At 42.7% G+C, this 23537-nt stretch overlaps 3 protein-coding genes across 7 annotated transcripts in view; 2 read left to right on the forward strand and 1 right to left on the reverse strand.

Annotated features, from left to right (window-relative positions):
• GPR146 (G protein-coupled receptor 146) overlaps positions 1-16342 on the forward strand; it is a 42069-nt gene extending 25727 nt beyond the window's left edge. Inside the window, exons 1-2 of one of the 4 annotated variants that reach the window (XM_088451996.1) lie at positions 1175-1309; positions 13713-16342. In XM_088451996.1, the coding sequence (XP_088308122.1) occupies positions 13755-14756 (1002 nt within the window). In that variant the 5' untranslated portion in view covers positions 1175-1309; positions 13713-13754 and the 3' untranslated portion in view covers positions 14757-16342. Of the gene's footprint in view, positions 1-1174; positions 1310-9462; positions 9569-9663; positions 9743-13712 lie in introns of those variants that run through there. The other 3 variants (XM_088451994.1, XM_088451995.1, XM_088451993.1) reach the window with 3 other exon arrangements.
• Positions 1-23537, reverse strand: part of CHLSN (cholesin) — a 344029-nt gene that overhangs the window by 112719 nt on the left and 207773 nt on the right. Inside the window, exon 4 of the mRNA XM_088452000.1 lies at positions 1701-1814. Coding sequence (XP_088308126.1) covers positions 1701-1814 — 114 coding nt within the window. The remainder of the gene's footprint in view (positions 1-1700; positions 1815-23537) is intronic.
• Positions 1-23537, forward strand: part of LOC148539016 (uncharacterized) — a 101142-nt gene that overhangs the window by 25720 nt on the left and 51885 nt on the right. The window lies entirely within an intron of this gene.

Below are 23537 nucleotides of genomic sequence, written 5' to 3' on the forward strand. Positions count from 1 at the left end.
GTTATTCTGCTGGCTGCTAGGATTCTTACAACGCTTTGAAGGCTTTCCAAATACAGCAGTTGTGTAACCTACTGATATACATACAGTATCTGAAAGCTATGAATTAAACTAAAAAACTCAAAACAAGAGTTAATATAGAAAATAAATGTAGACTAGCCTACCACTAGAACTTTAGCTGGTTCAGTGTGTGGTGTACAGCAAATCAAAATGTAAAATGACTTTTTAATTAAATCAATAAGAAGGTTTGTATTTAGAATAAAATATACAGAGACTGTACGTATAACACTGGTTTGGGCAGCGAGTGGCTGAGGGCATTCTGTGCCATCTATGGCAACATCTGACTGGTTATAAACTGCCCTCTGCGGAACTGAAATCTTCTTTCACTTTAAGACCCCATAGCGACTGGCATCAGTGCATTAACTTAAACACGCTGCAATCAATGGAGTGTGACTTCAAATTTCCTCCCTCCTGCAAATAAAACGTTAAGTGACAATCCAGGGTAAAATGCCTTTGTGTTTGTCATGTGGCTTTAAAAGCATCTGATCTTGCATTTTTAAACGCAAAGCGGGTACGCGGCCTAAAGTGCTCTTGTGAAACCGCTGTCACTGCCAGCGTCTAATGCTGGGTAGATGTACAACTTCTTTAAAACAAATTTCATTATTTACTGACATTACTTTTGAATTTCAAATGTAAAATTTTTTTTTCAATTCAACAAATAACTAGTGTCGTCCAGTCATAAAAGGTCAGAAACACAGCTTATAGTAGAATATTACCTACATTGTGGCTTTTCTAATCGGGTCCTGTACTTTGTTATTTCCCCCCCAACATATCTATAATGTCCCATCCTGTACCTGAATGTCATTTAAAAGGTCCTCATGCTGCCTCAGTGGTGTGGCTTTTCAGGAAGGGTCACATGCTCCCCCCACGCTCTAATGAAAACAAAAGCTTATAGCTGACTGGAGAAGCCTAAAGGCATTGATCAAGAACCACTATTAAAACCCCTTCTCCTGCTGTCGAAATTGCTTAGGGCCAGGGCTATGGTGAGCTTGTTTTTGTAATAAAGCTTGGAGCCAATCAGAACAGACGGCAAGGATTTTGTCTGTGTACGAGGTCACGTGTATACACAGTAAGTTTAGCATTGCCAGGAGCTGTGCTTCAGTCTCTGTCAGTACGCTAAGTGTATAGTATGCTGAAATACTCTATGCCCTCCATGCTTAAGGATCTGAAACCTGTGTGTTCTCATGTCTTTTGTGCAAAATGCTTCCGTCGTCTCAGCTCCATGTGTCAGGCTCCTAGCAAGGAAATTCAGGTGAGTCTATTGAATAATCTACAATTGCTGTATGTATTGCAATGATATCACTGCTCAGTAATAAGATATTCCAAAATGATTGAATCAGATTTAGTCAGTGTGAATATTTTCACTGCATTGCTACTTACTGTGCTATGTTGTAAACCAGATTAATAATATCTTGTCTTAATGGCATTATTAATGCATATTTATGCTTGGTTGAGAATTGATATTTGTGCGTACAAAATTTCCTTTTAACTGACTATAACAAATGATACAATTTGAAGAACTCTATAATTCCCCATATAGAGTTGGCATTTTCAGTTGTTAGCTGTAAGCCAAGTTCAGTATTGTGTGAAGGCAGCTATACAACAAGCTAAGATACCAGCTTTAGATGGGCCGGGGTACTTACCGGTAGAATAAAGTGCAGCGTGGTGCTAACCCAGCTGTGCTCAAACAGGCGCTTAATCAGTTTGCTTAGCTGCGAGTTGTTATGGAGAGCCTGGTGACTATCAGTGTGTGCCAACTGCGGATACAAAAACATTTTGGTATCCATTTGAAAATAGTTCTAAACGCTTAAAATTATTTTATTTAGGAACTTTACTAAACCCCTTTCTTTACCAATAATAGTAGATTTATGCCGATCCATCCCCTGGGATCCCACTAAAGTCCTATTATCTAGAAGGGATTTAGTGGAGTGCTTAAAGTGGAAAAGAAAATATTTTAATATGAATGCAGTTTTGTTCACAGTAGTTTACAGGTGTAATAAATTGCGGTCACTGGCTGGTCTCTACTGCCTTCTGTTAGGGCAGACACACAGGGATAAAATGACTCTCCTAATGAGACGTGGAGCCACAGGCATGCACAGGGGCCTTTGCCCCACCGGACAGCCTGGACCCGTGTCTGTAAACAGATCTGGGGATTAAAGTCCTTTCTGCCACATAGTAATCATTCAAGCATTTCTAATCGTAAAGGCTTTGGAGAGATTGGATGCTTCAGCTGCAAAATACAATGTTTGACTAGTTCAGCCGAATGTGTCCGGTTTAATTTAACCCTTTCGGTTCAGATAGCTTGCCAAAATGTACAGCAGCCCCTCTGACCTCTGCAGAAGTGGAGTTAAAGACATTTGGCCACAATACCATACATTATGCCACCAGAGTTCTGGCCTCCAGTATAGTAACACTGGACAATATATGCGAGAGATTCAATTACAATGACGTTCTCAGGGTGTCAGGCCTGGTTTGCCTCAGGTCACCAAGTGTACAATATGCTGCTCTGAGGAATGTCCCCCCCCCCCCCCTCATAATTTATCAGCACGTGGATCATATTTACCAGAAACCCATAGTACTATCAGACACATTACGCCATGCCAATGACAACACAACAGACATTAATAAAACAAGATATTCTCTGCTCATAAATAACTGCTGAGGTTTCATGTTGGCAAGAGTAGTTATTCGAACAAGCCTCCAGGAAACTCATGCAACTGGAATGAAAATAATCAATGTTTAAAGAAAGATTAGCCTCTAAAAAGATGATTCACCTGCATCTCAAGCAGTAAAGAGCCTGGGAGGGGGTCCTCACTAAAAGATAGGGCAAAGAAAAAATAAATACAAGTTTGCCCTTGAACAACCCGTATTGGAATGCTGGGAAATACTGGCTGCTTTTGCATGTAGCCCACAAACACAGGACAGCTTTTCTTTATACTGCAATTTAGTGCTGAGCTAGCACACACCCCTCCCAACTCTACTGCCTAGACACATCTTAAATCGCACACCCCCACAAAGCAAATGTGCTCCTTTTTTGTAGTTAAAAAAAATTGTTTAAACCTAAACATACCAAAAAAATCAGCAAAAACTGCAGTTTTTGCATGATTTCAGTAATTAGCCCATGAAGAGCCTAAAGCTTCAGTGATCTATACTGCAATACTCTATGGAGTGATCCTCATCCCAGCTAGCTCCATGCTTCTCCTCGGCTGGTTATCGCAATCTTCCTCTGTGCATACCCGCAGTGTCTGAGCTCGCAGTAAACAACTTTGCAGGGACAGACGCTTACTGGAGTCGCTTTGCCAGCAAGGGTCTTTTGTTAAAACGCCCCCAAAAAATAATTGCTTATGGTCAAGATATGTGGTTATAAGGAATGATGATATCAGCGCCCCACTGCCAATATGCAGTATATATATATACATACACACACACACACACACACACACACACACTAACGTTCAAAAGTTTGGGGTCACCCAGAAAATGTTGTGGTTTACATGAAAACTGACATTTATTTGTCAAATGAGCTGCAAAATGAATAGAACATACCGTCAAGACATTGGCAAGGTTAGAAATAATGATTTTTATTTGAAAAAATTATTTTGTCCTTCAAACTTTGCTTTCGTCAAAGAATGCTCCTTTTGCAGCAATTACAGCATTGCAGACCTTTGTCATTCTAGCTGTTAATTTGTTGAGGTAATCTGAAGAAATTTCACCCCACGCTTCCTGAAGCACCTCCCACAAGTTGGATTGGCTTGATGGGCACTTCTTGCGTACCAAACGGTCAAGCTGCTCCCACAACAGCTCAATGGGGTTGAGATCTGGTGACTGCGCTGGCCACTCCATTAAAGACAGAATACCAGCTGCCTGCTTCCTCCCTAAATAGTTCTTGCATAATTTGGAGCTGTGCTTTGGGTAACTGTCCTGTTGGAGGAGGAAATTGGCTACAATCAAGCGCTGTCCACAGGGTTTGGTATGGCGGTTGCAAAATGGAGTGAGCCTTCCTTATTCAAAATCCCTTTTTACCAAATCTCCCACTTTACCAGCACCATAGCAGCCCCAGGCCATCACATTACCTCTACCATGCTTGACAGATGGCGTCAGGCACTCTTCCAGCATCTTGTCACTTGTTCTGTGTCTCACAAATGTTCTTCTGTGTGAAACACCTCAAACTTCGATTCGTCTGTCCATAACACTTTTTTCCAATCTTCCCCTGTCCAATGTCTGTGTTCTTTTGCCCATATTAATCTTGTCCTTTTATTGGCCAGTATCAGATATGTTTTTTTCTTTGCCACTCTGCCTAGAAGGCCAGCATCCCAGAGTCGCCTCTTCACTGTAGACGTTGACACTGGCATTTTGCGGGTACCATTTAATGAAGCTGCCAGTTGAGGACTTGTGAGGCATCTATTTCTCAAACTAGAGACTCTAATGTACTTGTCTTCTTGCACAGTTGTGCACCGGGGCCTCCCACTTCTCTTTCTACTCTGGTTAGAGCCTGTTTGTGCTGTTCTCCGAAGGGAGTAGTACACACCGTTGTAGGAAATGTTCAGTTTCTTGGCAACTTCTCGCATGGAATAGCCTTAATTCCTAAGAACTAGAATAGACTGTTGAGTTTTACATGAAAGTTCTCTTTTTCTGGATATTTGGAGAGTATAATCGAACCCACAAATGTGATGCTCCAGTTACTCAACTAGCTCAAAGGAAGGCCAGTTTTATAGCTTCTCTAATGAGCAAACCCGTTTTCAGCTGCTCTAACATAATTGCACATGGGTTTTCAAGGATATTCTAATCATCCATTAGTCTTCTAACGTGCTTAGCAACCTCAATGTACCATTAGAAAACACAATGTACCATTAGAACACTGGAGTGATGGTTGCTGGAAATAGGCCTCTATACACCTATGTAGATATTCCTTTAAAAACCAGACGTTTGCAGCTAGTATAGTCATTTACCACATTAACAATGTATAGAGTGTATTTCTGATTAATTTAATGTTATCTTCACTGAAAGAAAACAGTGCTTTTCTTTCAAAAATAAGTAAATATCGAAGTGACCCCAAACTTTGAAATGGTAGTGTGTGTGTGTGTATATATATATATATATATATATATATATATATGCGCAGTTATATGCAGTTCAGAGATGTGACAAAGGTTTCACCGTGAAATGTAACGCAAGGCCCAACAAGATTGTAGATACTGGTAGAACCTTTAAGGGCCAGACTCGAGTAGCTGACCCAGCTTCCAGGGATGTTTCTCAGTTGATTCCAACTTGTAGCCTTCCTACTGTAATAGGCATTATACATGCAGTTCGCAGCTAATTCAATCTGGCCCGAAGCCTTTTTCATCTCCTGGATGCAACATTACACATTGCCTCTGTGAGATCGTTAGGAACTTTCTCCTATATCACACACTGATGCACTGTACGAAATGAGCAGACTGCAGGGACAGCTGATTGCTAGACAGAATGCTGTGTAGGGGAGAGGAGGCACAGGTAGCCTACAGGCACCACAATTTGACTATACACATTTTGCATAGTCTGAGGCCTGCAAAATATTTTCCTGACCTGACATTGCAAGATAATTTAAATAGTATAAATTAACCAGTTTAACATGGGATTTTCCTTTCTACTGCATATTGTATTATCCATCGTTGTAATTAAAACAAATTATAGATGGTACTCAATACCTTCAATATTGCACATAATAGATAATAGGGATCGGTATGAATTACCGCTGGACCTATGGACGGTGGTTCAAATCCAGACGCTGGAAGACTGGCAGCCCAGGAAATCCCAATTTGGTTAAGTACTCTAACTATACCTAACCCTCTCCCCCCCTAACCCTAGCCTTCCCTTGGGGGTGCCTAACCCCCTGTCACAGTATGCCGGACACCGGTCATCACTTACCGGGTCCGACAGCACTGGCTCCCGGGCGGGCAGCGGGAAGAGGGATCCCAGCACCCGCTACCGACGAAGTCCTCTCCGGCTGCCTGTCATGTCCCCACAGCGAGCGGCAAGCAGGGAGATCCCGGCGCTGTGTGCAGGCGGCTGCGGCTCCCCTAGGGGCGCGCGCGCCGTACTGCAGGAAGATTTAAAGGGCCAGGCGCGCCAAACGTGATTCACGTTTGGCGCAATATTTGAGCTCCTCCCTATAAGAGGGAGTCTCTGGCAACTGACAGGTGTATAGGGAAGCCTAACCTGAGGGCCCCAACCTGTGTGTCGGACGCAGCCAAGTCCATACCTTCTTGCGAGGGTCCCTGGTGAATACTGCCGGCACATTAGACTTCGCGCCTTAGGTATAGGTCAAGCCAGCATCCACAATCCGTCTGAGAGTTTGTGACCCCCCCCCCCCTGTATGTGACTAAACCTAACCCCCCCTGTCCCGCAACCTGAACCTAATCCTCCTGGGGGTGCCTAAACCTAAGTCCCCCCAGGAGCCCCTAACCTAACCCTCCCCCATTGTCCGCGCCCGCCGCCCAGCTTACCTTCGTTCGGAATGCCAGGCGTCGGGCTCCCGGCGTAGGGCTAATGATAGGCGTCGGGATTACGACGCCTATCATTTGTCCCCTGTCGGGATTGCACAGTCGGGTAGCCGGCAGTCGGCATTTCGACCGTCGGCTTCCTGACTGGCTTAATCAAGTCTGAAGAAGCGGGCCACGTACCTGTGAAATACGTAACCACTCTATGCTTTTCTTTTTCCATAAGCCTTATGCAAGATGTTGTGGGGTGTTTTAACGGGATGTAGTCGCCATCCCAGCATGCAGACGGTCTAAATACCGACGCCGAAATCCCGACAGGTCGGGATCCCGGCACCAGTATACCGACCGTCGGCATCCCGAAGGTAAGTATCGGGGTGTTAGGGGGAGGTTAGCGTTAGGGTGCGGGGTTAAGCAGTAGGGGGAGGGTTAGGCACCGGGGAGGGAGGGTTAGGATTAGGATGCAGGGAGGGGGAGGTTAGGTTTAGGCACTGGGGGGGAGGTTAGGTTTAGGCACCGGGAAGGTTAAGGGTGCGGGGAGGGGGAGGCTAGGCACTAGAGGGGGGAGGGTTAGGGTTAACACCGGGGTGGAATGGCTAGGGTTAGGAAACCACTTACCATTAGTTGCTATGGGTGTCGGGATGCCGCCATCGGTATTCTGACCAGCGGCATCCCGACAGCCGAGATTTCATACCCAACCCATTAGAACCACTTGTAATGAGTTTTTAAATAATTTTTCAGCCATTTACAAGGCATGGCATTAATGCTCTCTATTGGTAGAATCTACACCCTCTTATTCTTCTGAGATGGTAGTGTTCTCTGTCTGTCCCTGTTTCTGGGTCTGAGATGGTAGTGATCTCTGTCTGCCTCTGGGTTGGAGATGGTAGTGATATCAGTCTGTCCTTGTCTCTGGTTCTGAGATTGTAGTGATCTCTGTCTATCCCTGCGACTGGGTCTGAGATGGTAGTGATCTGTCTGTGCCTGTTTGAGTTGGTAGATCTCTGTCTGTCTCTGTATTTTGGTCAGAGATGGAAGTGACCTCTGTCCCTGTTTCTGAAATGGTAGTGATCTCTTTGTCCCTGATTCTCGGTCTGAGATGGTAGCGATCTCTGTTTGTGTTTCTGAGATGGTTGTAATCTCTGTCCGTGTTTCAGAGATGGTAGTGATCTCTGTCCGTGTTTCAGAGATGGTAGTGATCTCTGTCCGCGTTTCAGAGATGGTAGTAATCTCTGTCCGTGTTTCAGAGATAGTAGTGATCTCTGTCCGTGTTTCAGAGATGGTAGTGATCTCTGTCCGTGTTTTAGAGATGGTAGTGATCTCTGTCTGTCCCGGTTTCTGGATCTGAGATGGTAGTGATGTCTGTCTCTGCTTCTGGGTCTGAGATGGTAGTGATCTCTGTCTGTCCCTATGTTTGGGTCTGAGATGGTAGTGATCTCTGTCTGTCCCTGGGTCTGAGATGGTAGTGATCTCTGTCTGCCTCTGGGTTGGAGATGGTAGTGATCTCAGTCTGTCCCTGTCCTTGGGTCTGAGATGATAGTGATCTCAGTCTGTCCCTGTCCCTGGATCTGAGATGGTAGTGATCTCTGTCTCTGCTTCTGGGTCTGAGATGGTAGTGATCTCTGTCTGTCCCTATATTTGGGTCTGAGATGATTGTTATCTCTGTATGCTTCTGGGTCTGAGATGATAGTGATCTCGGTCTGTCCCTATATTTGGGTCTGAGATGACAGTGATCTCTGTCTGTCCCTTTATTTGGGTCTGAGATGGTAGTGATCTCTGTCTGTCCTGGTTTCTGGATCTGAGATGGTAGTGATCTCTGTCTGTCCCTATGTTTGGGTCTGAGATGGTAGTGATCTCTCTCTGTCCCTGTTTCTGAGTCTGAGATGACAGTGATCTCTGTCTGTCCCTGTTTCTGGGTCTGAGATGGTAGTGATCTCTGTCTGTCCCTTCATTTGGGTCTGAGATGATAGTGATCTCTGTCTGTCCCTTCATTTGGGTCTGAGATGGTAGTGATCTCTGTCTGTCCCTTTATTTGGGTCTGAGATGACAGTGATCTCTGTCTGTCCCTATATTTGGGTCTGAGATGGTAGTGATCTCGGTCTGTCCCTTTATTTGGGTCTGAGATGACAGTGATCTCTGTCTGTCCCTATATTTGGGTCTGAGATGGTAGTGATCTCTGTCTGTCCCTGTTTCTGGGTCTGAGATGGTAGTGATCTGTCTGTCCGTGTTTCTGGGTCTGAGATGGTAGTGGTCTCAGTTTGGCCCTGTTTCTGGGTCTGAAATCGTAGTGACTTGTCTGGCCCTGTATCTGGGTCTGAGGTGGTAGTGACCTGTCTGGCCCTGTATCTGGGTCTGAGGTGGTAGTGATCTGTCTGTGGGGTCAGAAACAACTTTATCCTTCTTCCTGGGTTTTATATCCAACGAGCCACTGACAGGAACGCTGTCAGTGATTCATTGTATTGTTCTTTTTAGAGTATCCTTTACACTGTTCAGACTCATGTGAAATATCTTCAGTGCTAAAACGTGACAGGTATATTTGCAGACGTTCACACTGCACAACGTGTTCTACATGTGGTGCCATGCTATGCTTAGTCGCCTTTCAGTGTTCTTTGCGGATGCTGCCACTATGGTACTTGGGATGTCTCTGTGATGTGTGTTCTGCACATTTCCCTAGCAGGAAATGGGTGAGACAACGTGAAGAGAGCCCTGAGAGCATCAGGCACCTGCGTGTCTGTCTCTCGCTGTAATCTCATCACTGCGTATCACTGTGAAAACCATTCTCTACTCCTGTAAACAGTCAGTAGGGAGTGGCTGAGCCAGCCTGCCAAGTGTAGCAGAAACTTTCTGAGCCGAGTACAGGCTGGAAAACAAGTGCAGAACGTGCGGACATTGTGTTTTACCACCAGCATGCAGCAGTCAGGCCACTACTGTTCGGAAAGAGAGGGAGAAGCATTACACAGGAAATTTGTTCACTTCCTTCCTATATGATACTTACCAACTTCACTGCAAATCTTTCTAGCAGGAGGAATGTGCATTGAAAGGTAGGAGCTTGTTAATAACTATGGTCACTGGAATTTACTTTGAAATCCTTCACTGCTTAAGGAATGTGTTAGATGCCGGGGCGTCACCAGTGTCTTGTCAGGCTCCTGTCTGTCAGCACGTTGGTGACAGTCACTCTTATAGAGATGTTCAAGGACTGTGTTCATTAGCGTCTGGTAAGACATTCACCTGATCATATAGCAAATTAATTGTATTACCAGACTGTCTATAAAATATTAGTTTCGGATGTGTGTGTGTGGTTAGTTTTGTCTCGATTGATTGTAAGATACGTCATGATAGGTTACTTTCAAACTGTAGTGATAACCTGTCGGTGGGTTGGCTTATTGAGGATGTATTGATAGAAAGGCAGCAATCATTTGTACGTGACATACAGTCATTGTTTTTGGAACCAAGATGAAGCAGAGTAATCTTTTATGGATATCCTGGATATTTTCTATTCTGTGTGTAATTGTGTTATAAGGACGTGATGTTATATTGAGTTGGGCTTTGCCATTCACTTAAGACGGCCATACACGGAACGATTGTCATCCAGAACTGGCAGATGCACGGCAGTTTTGAACGGTTATCGTTCAGTGAATGTACATGAGCGACAATCGTTCAATGCTGAAAGCTGCAGAAAAGCGGTGGGGATCATTGGATTTGATTATCAAACATGTTTTGTAATCATCCTGCATGCAGGAAAGATCATATTACATGTACAACCTCTGGACTGCTGTACAATGGTTATCATTCCCGATGAGGCAGTATTGTGTTGCAAATGTAGTCAGTACCGAGATTGTCCGACTTTTAAAAACATCACCTCAACGGTCTTTAGGGACATTTATTGGATGCTCTCTGGATTATTTCAGATCTCAGGATTAAAAAGAAAAGTTGATTGTTTCTCTAATTTTACAGAAAAGAGTTTGTGATCCCGCACTAGTTTTATAATGTTTATGATATATATTATAATATACAATACTGACACAGCAAATAAAGAACGTGATATCCAATCGGAATTGCTTTATTTTTATCTGTCCTTATCACTGATGTGCTACTACAAGCTCTATATATACTAGTTTGCAAAAAAAGAGAAGAAAAAAAGTAGAGCTATTCTTACAGTGCACTATACTGTCAGTTAGTGTTAATCTGTCCTATATCAAAAACATATTAATCTTTATTCAAATTCAGTTAAAATATTAACACATATGGGTTATCACAACTGGCGAAATATTATTTAAAATGAATTCAACATTCAAGAGGATAGAAAGATGTGTATGAAAGAATGAAAATAAGTGTATTATTTAAAAGAAAATCATGTATGTCGCTGGCTGTAATAATTATATTCTTATATAATAGAATTGATGTTATTCTCCCAGTATCTTTATTATAATATAGTATTATGTGGATATATGTGGATTCAGCAATCCACATCCATTATTCTTTAGCAGTGATATAAGGGAGAAAACTGTTTATCTGCAGCAGCCAAAGTGTAACAGTTGCTATTATAATAAACTCCCAAAGCAACTATTCAGAGGTAGCAACTTTAATTTAGCTACTTGTGTAACACTTCACATATATATTAGTAGTAGTCTGTTCACACCACAATATACTGTTATTACGTTTGAGCTAATTAGCTCCGTATAATGGTAATCAGCTTATCGAGTTCTATAAGTAACTTTGCTATTTGTTCAATGAAGGAATATATAATATATAGTATTCCCTCAAACTGCTGCACATATAAACATTTGATTAATAATAGTAAAGTACAGCCAGACGGCATATGAAAGAAACTCGATAAGCTGATTACCATTATACGGAGCTAATTAGCTCAAACGTAATAACAGTATATTGTGGTGTGAACAGACTACTACTAATATATATGTGAAGTGTTACACAAGTAGCTAAATTAAAGTTGCTACCTCTGAATAGTTGCTTTGGGAGTTTATTATAATAGCAACTGTTACACTTTGGCTGCTGCAGATAAACAGTTTTCTCCCTTATATCACTGCTAAAGAATAATGGATGTGGATTGCTGAATCCACATATATCCACATAATACTATATTATAATAAAGATACTGGGAGAATAACATCAATTCTATTATATAAGAATATAATTATTACAGCCAGCGACATACATGATTTTCTTTTAAATAATACACTTATTTTCATTCTTTCATACACATCTTTCTATCCTCTTGAATGTTGAATTAATTTAAAATAATATTTCGCCAGTTGTGATAACCCATATGTGTTAATATTTTAACTGAATTTGAATAAAGATTAATATGTTTTAATATAGGACAGATTAACACTAACTGACAGTATAGTGCACTGTAAGAATAGCTCTACTTTTTTTCTTCTCTTTTTTTGTTTCTCTAATCTGTCAAGTGTGCCACTAGTGGGAAATATAGTACCAAAACTGTGGTAACAGCACCCGAGGACCTTAATACATGTACAGGAAGACAATGGGTGTAATGTAAACAACTGCTAGGTGTCCAAGCACAGGTAAACACTGCGACGAGAATAGAGAGGGTGATCTAAAGCAGCACAACGTTATACATGGTGGCCAATGGTGACTTAATCAATATAGGTCTACTTTTCCCAGACAGGGCCTTTTATTCCACTGCAAATCTTGGATGAACTCTACTTCAGATACATGCAAATTATTGGGTTAAGTGGAGAAGAGTTCTACTTTATTTGGCACAGAAAAAGGAGATACTTGGTGGATTTTATGTTCTGACAACATTCTACAAGTTACGTTTTAGGTCAAGGTTTTTCATTTCAAATTGATAGGAATTTCAGATTAGTGGTACAACAACTATCTAGGCACGGCTGCAATAATCAATGTGGGGGTATGTGTTTTATAAGCAATCTGCTGGCATTCACAGCAAAATCAATATGAGAACACCTTGGGCTTAAGCACAATAGGGCAATAATGGTAAAGTGGACATGAGGCCTGTTAGTTCCATAAAATCTTTAGATATAGCACATTACCTTTTGTTAAATGATTACTCATGCCACTGAAAATTAGATGCATATTCTCAGCCTTACCGAACAATGGTATGAAAATGGCAGAAGACTGGTCAACTGCCAATGGCAATTACACATATTCCAGATTGGATTAGAGGATGATATTCTTCTACTTGGCGGAACACTGTGGTGCCATAGAAGTCAACAAAATTGTATCTGCAACATTCATTTGAGTAATGCACTAATGTATCAACTGAAGAGATGAGGAGAGGAATTGTATATGGGTCATCCTCGCTTCAGCTGAGTTGTTGGAAGGCAGCAGACTCTTCATTCGTCAGAGAGATCGCATGGCACAGGTTTCCTAGCACGCATAAATTATTTAACTAACTTTGTTGATGCATAATTCAATCTCTCACACTTCTATGTTTATACTCTACTGACACACTGCTTTAATAAAGGATTTAACAAGGAGAGGTATATTTTCCATACGTGTACACTGCACAACAAACATTGTTTAGTTCCTGACTAACAGACTCTCTTACACACATAGGCAGCCTGCGGCTCTCCAGCTGTTTGTGCTGGGACATGCAGTTCCCCAACAGCTCAAAAGAAACAGGTTGCCCTTCCCTGCACTAGAATGTTATACATCAGCGGAAATGTGTCACCCAGTAGTGACAGGGATGGAACTGTAAAATAAAAGTAATTTGAATCCTATATAATACATTTCTGAGACATGATTCTCGGTCAGAAAATTATGTTTATATTGACTAAAGACATATACGTCAATAACTCGGCTCTCTATAAACAGCCAGATTGCTTTTAGTATGATCCTTTTCACTATTTTTATATTTTAATGACTAACTAGTAGAGCAGTTCCCTATAAAATAAATGAGCTTATAAAAAAAAAAAATGTTCAGCGGAAAAATATTACCCTTCAGAGTGTTTATCAAACTGTTTTCCTGTGTAATTATCATTAATGGCAACTAATGATGAATCATCTTTGCCAGCAGACAAATTTACACAATTAAAACTGCCAGCCTTACGGAAAGAACAGGAAAAGACTGTAATGGGGTTAGACAAGTTCAGTGCTGGGTAGAACCTTGTTTGCATATGACACAGGATCTCACACACATGTAACGATTATTAACCGACTGTCATCCTTTCTTCCACACAGCTCAGCTGGTGACCAGCGAAACAGCCGTAGACTGGTGTCACTATGTGGAGTTGCGAAGATTTTAATTATACTGACAACAGCCAAGACCAGCGTTTGTGCCATGACTTCCATCTTGTACTCTTCGTCTTCTCCATCTTCTACCTCATCATTTGTTTTCCGACTGGTCTCTGCTACAATGTACAGCTTGTGCTGGTCAATCTGTATAACAAGTCGACCATGACTATGCCAGATGTCTATTTTGTGAACATCGCCATCGCTGGACTTATCATTAATGCAGTGGCCCCAGTGTACCTACTAGGACCAGAGTACACCAAGTGGTCACTCTGGAGCTTTGGCAAGGAAGTTTACATCACTTTGCTCATTCTCTTCAACGTGTCGTCTTTGGTGATCATGTATTCCACCACTTTGCTCAGTCTGGACTATTACATAGAATGTGCCCTGCCAAGAACTTACATGTCAAGTGTCTACAACACAAAGCATGTGTGTGGGTTCATCTGGGGTGGAGCAGTGCTCACCAGCTTCTCATCTCTCCTATTCTACATCTGCAATCACGTTTCCACAAAAATCATTGAGTGCTCCAAGATGCAGAACAGGGAGGCAGCTGACGCCATCATGGTGCTCATTGGGTATGTGGTGCCAGTGTTCGCTGTATTATACGCTTTGATTCTCATCTTGCAGATGCGAAGGGAAGCGACATCTCTAGACCAGGACACAGGGAGGCTGGACCCGTCAGTGCACCGCCTTTTAATTGCAACTGTTTGCACACAGTTTATTTTATGGACGCCCTATTATGCTACCCTGATGGTGAATACTTTTACGGACGTTCATGTGAAGTCCACAGACCGCAACTTCATGAGGACATTTCATTTCATCGAGGGCTTGTCCAGCTTCTTGGCCTTTTCAAGCAGCTTTGTTATACCTCTATTACACAGACACATTAACAAAAACTTCCACAGCAAATTGCAGAGGTTGCTTAAAAAACTGCACTGTGGAAACCAAGGATGTGCACATGAACATACAGTGGTCCAACAGGTGATGACTTAAAAATGAAGCTACGGGTGGTAGAATGGGTGAAGCTGTTCGCCATCGATCGGACTGTGTACTCTGTAGAGAGTTAAAGGGCGGCTGCTATTGTTTTAGGCATGAGCCTTGAGCATAACCACGCAGAAAATATTATATTGCATGTCACGTGATTATCTATACCTGTTTAATCATAACTAGTTATGAAGACTGGTGTATTTCCTGACATGTTTGAAATTTGCCCTAACCCTCTCTTAAGTGGAGTGGTGCCCTGGCGTTGGAACTGTATGTCACATGATGCTGATGATAGATAGGTGCCCAGAAAGATAAGCTGCAATAGTACCTTGACTGGTGTCCGTCACATGTGGGTCAACCTTATCATAACATAGAATAACCTAAGCCTGTGTGTATACTATGACCACAGCCCAAAAGACCCATCCATATATCTGTCAGGAGGCACCTTATTTAAAATTAACTCATCAACTCCATCAAGACATTTCTTTGCAAAGTTTTATAGGCAAAGATAGATGAACACGTAAAACCTTGAGGTTAACTGTTCTGCATAAGAAACTACAAAGCACTTTGATACTATAGAAAAGTATTATATTGTAATTTCTCATTAACACAGTGTGAAGTGAATTCCTCTCTCTAATATATGCAACAAGCTTTCTATAGTTTGACTACTAAATGGAAAAAAAAAACAGGTATCAAGTTTGAGAAGATCTTTGTAGCTCTTGTACAAGTAATAATATGGGAGTCTACTGAAATGTTACATAGCAAGGATTCATAATAAATGAAGGACAAGGTATGGGGCTGTGCATTGTATTGTCATTCAAGTATGGGGGTGATGAGATTTGGAATACATGTTTATCTCATCACTGTTTGTCTACATTTCACCTATACAGACAGACACAAATTACACTTCATTTCCCAGCCCATTTGGTGGAATAACAGCAATATGGGCCCATTAAACAAGTTTATTAGACATTCCTGAGTGTTATAACTCTGAAAATTACTGGTGGCTAATAGCGTATGCAAGCAGCAAAATCATGTAATATAGGGCATAATACATAATAAGGCATCATTAAAGATGCATATATACGTGCAGTTCACCCAAATAGATATATTTAGTTACAGATCTGTCTACCAGCTAAAACCATACATAAACCATATTTTGCAAATTGTGATAGGACACACATGAAACAGTTACATATTCTATTGTAAAGGCCCCCATATATCAGAGATTGGTTGCGGCAATCGTGCAATTTGCAATCGATTGTGTATAAAAATCTTTCCCTTTTTCAATCGATTGCAGAATTGCCACAATCGATTGAAAAAGGGAAAGATTTTTATACACATCGATTAAATTGCACGATTGCTGCAATCAATCTCTGATGTATGGGGGCCTTAAGTCAATACTCAAGGACTAGATTACTCCTAGGAGCCAGACAGACAGGAAATACAAAGTATTAATACATGAACTGTTGAACATGGGGTAAATCAGACAAAGGTGACTATTTATGAACAATTTTAATCATTCTCAACGAGTGACATAACTTATTGTGTATGATAAATGTTGCTCTAGCCAATCAGCTCCCAACTGTCATTTTTCAAACATAACCAGTTGGGAGCTGATTGGCTAGAACACCGTTACCATACACAACAAGTTTTATCACTTGTTGTGCATGATCAAACTCGTTTCTAAATTAGGCCCAAATACTGCAAAAACCATTTGGTTTTTAATAGATTAAGTCATGTTATCTTTTTTGCCTGATTTGCCCTCTCCTTGCTATTGTGGTTAATGGCAGTAATTTCATAAACCCATTACACAAAATGATCACACGACAGGTGCTATTTACAGCAAATGGGGCTTATTTAACAAGGTGATGCAAAGAGTAATGCAATACAGCCCATCAGCTGTTAGCTTAGTGGAGTTGGCCTACTGAAAGCCAACATCTGATTGGCTGCTGTGGGTTACAACCACCATTGGATTTTGCACCATGGTATTAAATAATTCCCATAGCGTAGGTATCCTGCTTGACTAAAGATACGGCCACGATTATTTGTCTGGTATATCCAACTGTACTACCTCAAACTCCCCACATTTCAAAGAAGTCAAGTACAGCGATTACAATAAAACTTCTATAATGCAACAAAGGCTTGAGTGTACAATAACTCATCAAAAAAATAAAAAAAATAAATCATCCAAAAGTGTATTTTTAAAAAAACCAAACACAATGTATATATGACAAAAACATAAAAAACCCTAAATGCAAAAAATAAGTTAATAAAAAGGCATTACTTCTTACGTTATTGGTATTATTACACAGAAATAATTTTTTGGATATTTTATTTCACTACATGAAGGATTTATTCAGCATTAGGCACTTGATGTTTCAGTATATGCTTTTTTTTTTTAACACCACATCTGCCAGAGAAGGGTGAACAGTACATAAACACCCACTGATGTATAAACCATGCACAGAATCCTTGTATATTGTTAAATTATTTTGTAATGATCAGAGTTTTTGAGGAATATCTGAAGAAATGGAGAATTATATGCATCTCAATGAATATCGTAACCATGTTGTAGACAGAAGTGTCTTTGCATGTTCTTGCCATGTACTGCGTTGCCTCTGGCTGCACAACCAGTCAATACAGTGTTAGACTTTTCCCAACATGATGTATTATGATGTCAATCCTATTAAAATAGCATTGCTGTGTATTTGTAGTGTGCTGCATTAATGGCGTACGAGCGACTGCTCTCTGGATGGAAAAGAACAATACTCAAAAACACTAGAGACGCGTCCAGCAAACTAAATCAGTCATAGCAGTCAAAAGTTAGAACACGTGCTGTTCATATAACTACTAACACAAGACAACAACCAACAATCTATGCAACACATACAGGGGAAATGTCTCGAACCTTTGAGAGAGAGAAAGTGGAGACGTTGCCCGTAGCAACCAATCAGCTTCTGTCATTTCATAGACTGTGCTGGGTAAATAATAGCTAGGATATATAGATATATATATATATATATACACACACACACAAAACTTATCCGCCACTCCACCTGTGCAAAGTCATCTTCACCTGAGGGGCTAAAAGAGTACGAAGAGGTGGGCGCAGGCAGAAGTGTATATATATACACACACATACGCAGTGCCCCCAGTAGTAATAATGCCCCTAAAAGTAATGCCCCCTGTACTAGTGCCCCCAGTAGTAAAGTCCCCCCAGTAGTAATGCTCCCTACAGTGCCCCAGTAGTAATGTCTCTTGAAGTGCCCCCAGTAGTAAGTTCCCCTGTAGTGCCCCCAGTAGTAAGGGCCCCTGTAGTGCCCCCAGGTGTGATGCCCTCCTAGTGCCCCCAGTAGTAATGCTCCCTGCAGTGCCCCCAGTAGTAATGATCCCTGCAGTTCCCCCAGTAGTAATGATCCCTGCAGTGCCCCCAGTAGTAACGGCCCCCCCTGTATTGTCCCCAGTTGTATTGCTTTCAATAGTGAGTAGTAAGGCCCCTGTAGTCCTCCCCAATAGTAAGGCCCCTGTAGTCCTCCCCAATAGTAAGGCCCCTGTAGTGCCCCCAGTAATAAAGCCCCTGTAGTGCCCCCAGTAGTAAGGCCCCTGTAGCGTCCCCAATAGTAAAGCCCCTGTAGTGCCCCCAATAGTAATAGAAGAAGCCGGGTGCCCGCTTGTAACACAATCTCAGCGGGCACCCGGCAAATGGGGGGGGGGGTGATCGGAGAGCCGGGCGCCCTCTAGTGGCCGGCGCCCCTAGGAAGCTACCTAAGCTTGCCTAGTGGAAGCGCCGCCCCTGCCTAGGACAGCTCCACAATAATAGGCAGGATATGCTTTAAGCGTCTACTTTTTAAACATTCGTGATTTGTAATGCATCAAAGGAAATGTACACCTTTATGTATAAATTGTTTTCTTTACTAAATGTGCAAATATAATCTCTAAACACATATCTAATCATTTGCCGGAAACACTTTCTAGAAGAGAGTACAAAGCTCTTACCTTTACTGTAGCCTTTCCACTTTGTTCAGTTTTCAACAAAGTGTGTGAATATGTTTAAATACATGTGTTACACACCTGGGGTGCCCCACTAAGTCCAACACAGTGGTAAGAAATGGTACTTCTAATTTTCGCTCGGCACGTTGAACCCTCTGCCATGGCATCCCACACAACACACAGCGGGGGCACTGCACCTGATACATATACATTTTTAATGTGCACTTTCCTTGGAAACATAGAAACACCAATGAGTTGTTCTGCCGCCTATCTAGTGAATATTTACAATTCTCTAGAAATGGAACATGTCTCATTAACGAGTAATGAGAAAACAAATGAGGTTGCAGCTTGGACTGTGTAGCCAATGTGAAATTGTATAACTCCGTTACCTTGGTGAGGCCAATAAGCTGCAGATAAACTATTCACATAACAGTTTGCAGACAACACTAGTTTCCAACCACTGATTTTACCTGTGTCAGCGATGGTCTTACTAAGGGGGTACTCTAAGGGGTACTCACTAAAGTGTGTTTTTACAAAAGCGGATATACTGCCCATAGCAACCAATCGGGTTGGGTATGAAATGTCGACAGTCATAATGTCGATGTTGACCATGTGGACCACTGTTATTCGGCACACTGCTCCTGAAATGCCCTCACACATCACACTGTTATTCGGCACACTGCTCCTGAAATGCCCTCACACATCACACTGTTATTCGGCACACTGCTCCTGAAATGCCCTCACACATCACACTGTTATTCGGCACACTGCTCCTGAAATGCCCTCACACATCACACTGTTATTCGGCACACTGCTCCTGAAATGCCCTCACACATCACACTGTTATTCAGCACACTGCTCCTGAAATGCCCTCACACATCACACTGTTATTCGGCACACTGCTCCTGAAATGCCCTCACACATCACACTGTTATTCGGCACACTGCTCCTGAAATGCCCTCACACATCACACTGTTATTCGGCACACTGCTCCTGAAATGCCCTCACACATCACACTGTTATTCGGCACACTGCTCCTGAAATGCCCTCACACATCACACTGTTATTCGGCACACTGCTCCTGAAATGCCCTCACACATCACACTGTTTAGCAGCGCTCTTCTTCTCAGTGACAGCAGGAGGCGGAGTCATAGTTATGTGTTTGTGTATGGCATTATCACTGAACAATCAGCACTTTCTGAACATTTGGTTTCTGAATAACATATGCCATACTCCCAGCAATTTTTGGCAACTACAAGCTTAAACAGTTTTGCATTGTCACCTAGAGAGTAAAAACAGCCATTCTGCAGACTGAACATGAACCTCATCCTTCTCAGATATGGAGGACTCCACTTTGTGTGGCAGACTGTTACACTTTAAATTCTTCACAACACTGACACGTAAACCTTCATTAATGCTGGCCATACACGCTGCAATTATCGTGACGAACCGCCCGATATCGGTGGATCGCCGCGATAATTGCAGCGTGGGGGGGGGGCGACCGAGGGTTAAATATTGCTCGGTCGGGCATGCTGGATTGTCCAGCATGCCCGTCCGGTAACTGTCGGCCGCATCGGGCAGTGTATGCCGGCGACATCTGCGGCTGGCAGCCGGCCAGATAAAATGTCTGTCGGTCTGACAGACATTTTATCTGGCCGTGTATGCCCAGCATTAGACATGTTTAACAGGTTTATTGTCATTATTTGGTTTTGTTTGGTAAATACTATGACAAATAATGTAACTATTAAACACAGCTTACAACTACTGGCTCTCTGCACTACTCTCCTCCCCCCATCATGATGTCGCTAGGACCTCTATCACATGCCAAGGGAAGAGCTGAATAGATTACTTGATGCAGCAAGAAGAGGTGCACAGGAGGAGCGCACGTGGCGCCAAGGGGAGGAGAGGAGGAGCACAAAAAGCGCTAAGGGGGGCAGAGGAGCAGTGCATGTGGCTCCATGGGGAGTACGGGAGGCCTGCAATTCTGTAAAAATAGCATGATGAATGATATTTGTGTTGATTATCCAAAGTATGATCTATTTACTTGAGCTGTGATGATTTAACTGTGATTTGTAGCTGTATGAAAGTGCACATAGATTACAAATGCTAAGCATCCTGTCTAACAGCCAGGAAGTGCTTCTAATGTCCGGGCGGAGGGGGAGGAGGTCGCTGTGTCACATGAGGTTTGTGTACATCCTGCTGCACACAGAGTATCACAGCAACTCATACATACAGCCATGGCCAAAAGTTTTGAGGGTGTTGGTTTTCACAAAGTCTGCTGCTTCAGTGTTTATGATGGCAATTTGCATATACTCCAGAATGTCATGAAGAGTGATCAGATGAATTGCAATTAATTGCAAAGTCCCTCTTTGCCATGACAATGAACTTAGGGCCTGATTAAGGTTGGTTCGCAATGCTGTGTTCGCATGCAGCCAGTCTAGGTTTGCAATCTGCGCACACGTATAAGACGCAGTGCGCGTGCGCGAACCAGCCACAGAGATCGGGAAGCGATCGCAGTGAGCACGCAGAGTCTTCACACAGTGATTGACAGGAAGTGACCATTTGAGGGTGGTGACGAGGGGTGGTCAGAGAAACGCAGGCGTGTCTGGGCGTTTAAACGCAGTTATAGGGACGTGCATAATTAAGCCCCTGCGATAGCATACGCTGGCAGAGGTCTAGATGGCGACAGGAAGTTTAGCAGTTTCTGCGGTAGGGTCAGGTCAACCACAACTGTGCGGATGGTTACGATGTTACCGATGTTTTGGCTGACTTGCAGATGCATGTCATGGGAAGTGGGCGGCTTTATACAGTGGTGGACGTCTTGGTATAGAGCTGAGGTTGGCGTGCGATTGCATTCATTAGCATATTTTTGCAACAAGTGGGGTGCGTGCGAACGCAGCTTTGCGAACCAACCTGAATCAAGCCCTTAATCCCAAAAACATTTCCACTGCATTTCAGCCCTGCCACAAAAGTACCAGCTGACATCATGTCAGTGATTCTCTCGTTAACACAGATGAGAGTGATGACAAGGACAAGGCTGGAGATCACTCTGTCATGCTGATTGAGTTAGAATAACAGACTGGAAGCTTTAAAAGGAGGGTGAAGCTTGATATCATTGTTCTTCCTCTGTTAACCATGGTTACCTGCAAGGAAACACGTGCAGTCATCATTGATTTGCACAAAAAGAGCTTTACAGGCAAGGATATTGCTGCTAGTACGATTGCACCTAAATCAACCATTTATCGGATCATCAAGAACTTCAAGGAGAGGGGTTCAATAGTTGTGAAGATGGCTTCAAAGCACCCAAGAACGTCCAGCAAGCGCCAGGAACGTCTCCTAAAGTTGATTCAGCTGCGGGATCGAGGCACCACCAGTGCAGAGCTTGCTCGGGAATGGCAGCAGGCAGGTGTGAGTGCATCTTCACGCACAGTGAGGCGAAGACTTTTGGAGGATGGCCTGGTGTCAAGAAGGGCTGCAAAGAAGAAACTTCTATCCAGGAAAAACATCAGGGACAGACTGATACTCTGCAAAAGGTACAGGGATTGGACTGCAGAGGACTGAGGTAAAGTTATTTTCTCTGATGAATACCCTTTCAGATTGTTTGGGGCATCTGGAAAAAAGCTTGTCCGGAGCAGGAAAGGTGAGTGCTACCATCAGTCCTGTGTCATGCCAACAGTACAGCATCCTGAGACCATTCATGTGTGGGGTTATTTCTCAGCCAAGGGAGTAGACTCACTCACAATTTTGCCTAAGAACACAGCAATGAATAAATAATGGTACCATAACATCCTCCAAGAGCAACTTTTCCCAACCATCCAAGAACAGTTTGGTGATGAACAATGCATTTTCCAGCATGTTATCAGTTTTGCCTTATTATTATTATCATTTATTTATATGGCACCACAAGTGTTCCACAGCACCTTACAAAGTACATGAACAAATAAGTAACCAGGGACTTGCAATACAAAGCAGGACATGTATAATAAATATTGCTATATTAGCGACCTTTACGCCCACATAAGCAGCCGAATGTTGGTTTCCCTAGTGGGGAGTAAGAGATAAATTAAATTACAGTAGGGAGAAGCACAAGAGGGTAGAGGGCCCTGCTCGAAAGAGCTTACATTCTTCGAGGGAGGGGCAGACGAACAGGAGTGACACAGATGGGGTAGGCAGGGAGGATGGAAGGTGCTCCAAGTGGCTAAAGGAAAAAACATCGAAATTTTGGGTCCATGGCCAGGAAACTCCCCAGACCTTAATCCCATTGAGAACTTGTGGTCAATCCTCAAGAGGCGGGTGGACAAACAAAAACCCACAAATTCTGACAAACTCCAAGCATTGATTAGGTAAAAATGGGCGGCCATCAGTCAGTATGTGGCCCAGAAGTTGATTGACAGCATGCCAGGGCGAATTGCAGAGGTCTTGAAAAAAAAAGGGTCAACACTGCAAATATTGACTCTTTGCATAAACTTAATGTAATTTTACTTCAGTATACCATAGCAACATCTGACAAACCGGTCTAAAACCACTGAAGCAGCAAACTGTGTGACTGAGATGCCTACTGTTAGCATCTGTAGGCGCTGGAATTCCGTTTGGTGTGTTATTAGAAGCAGCAATGGCTGCACCATGGAAACTTGCAGCAGCCCTATGGCAGGTGTAGCTTCTCCATACGAGTATGGTCTATGTGAGGAGATCAGTGTCTGTGTATGCAGCCACCATCACTGACACGCCCATAACACGGACTATCTCTGTGCGTGTGCTATGCCCCCTCTCTGTCACTGGCCAGGTATGCCCACTACA

The sequence above is a fragment of the Taudactylus pleione genome, unplaced genomic scaffold (assembly GCF_031769625.1).
Source record: "Taudactylus pleione unplaced genomic scaffold, aTauple2 ptg000032l, whole genome shotgun sequence".
In the NCBI taxonomy this organism is placed as follows: domain Eukaryota; kingdom Metazoa; phylum Chordata; class Amphibia; order Anura; family Myobatrachidae; genus Taudactylus; species Taudactylus pleione.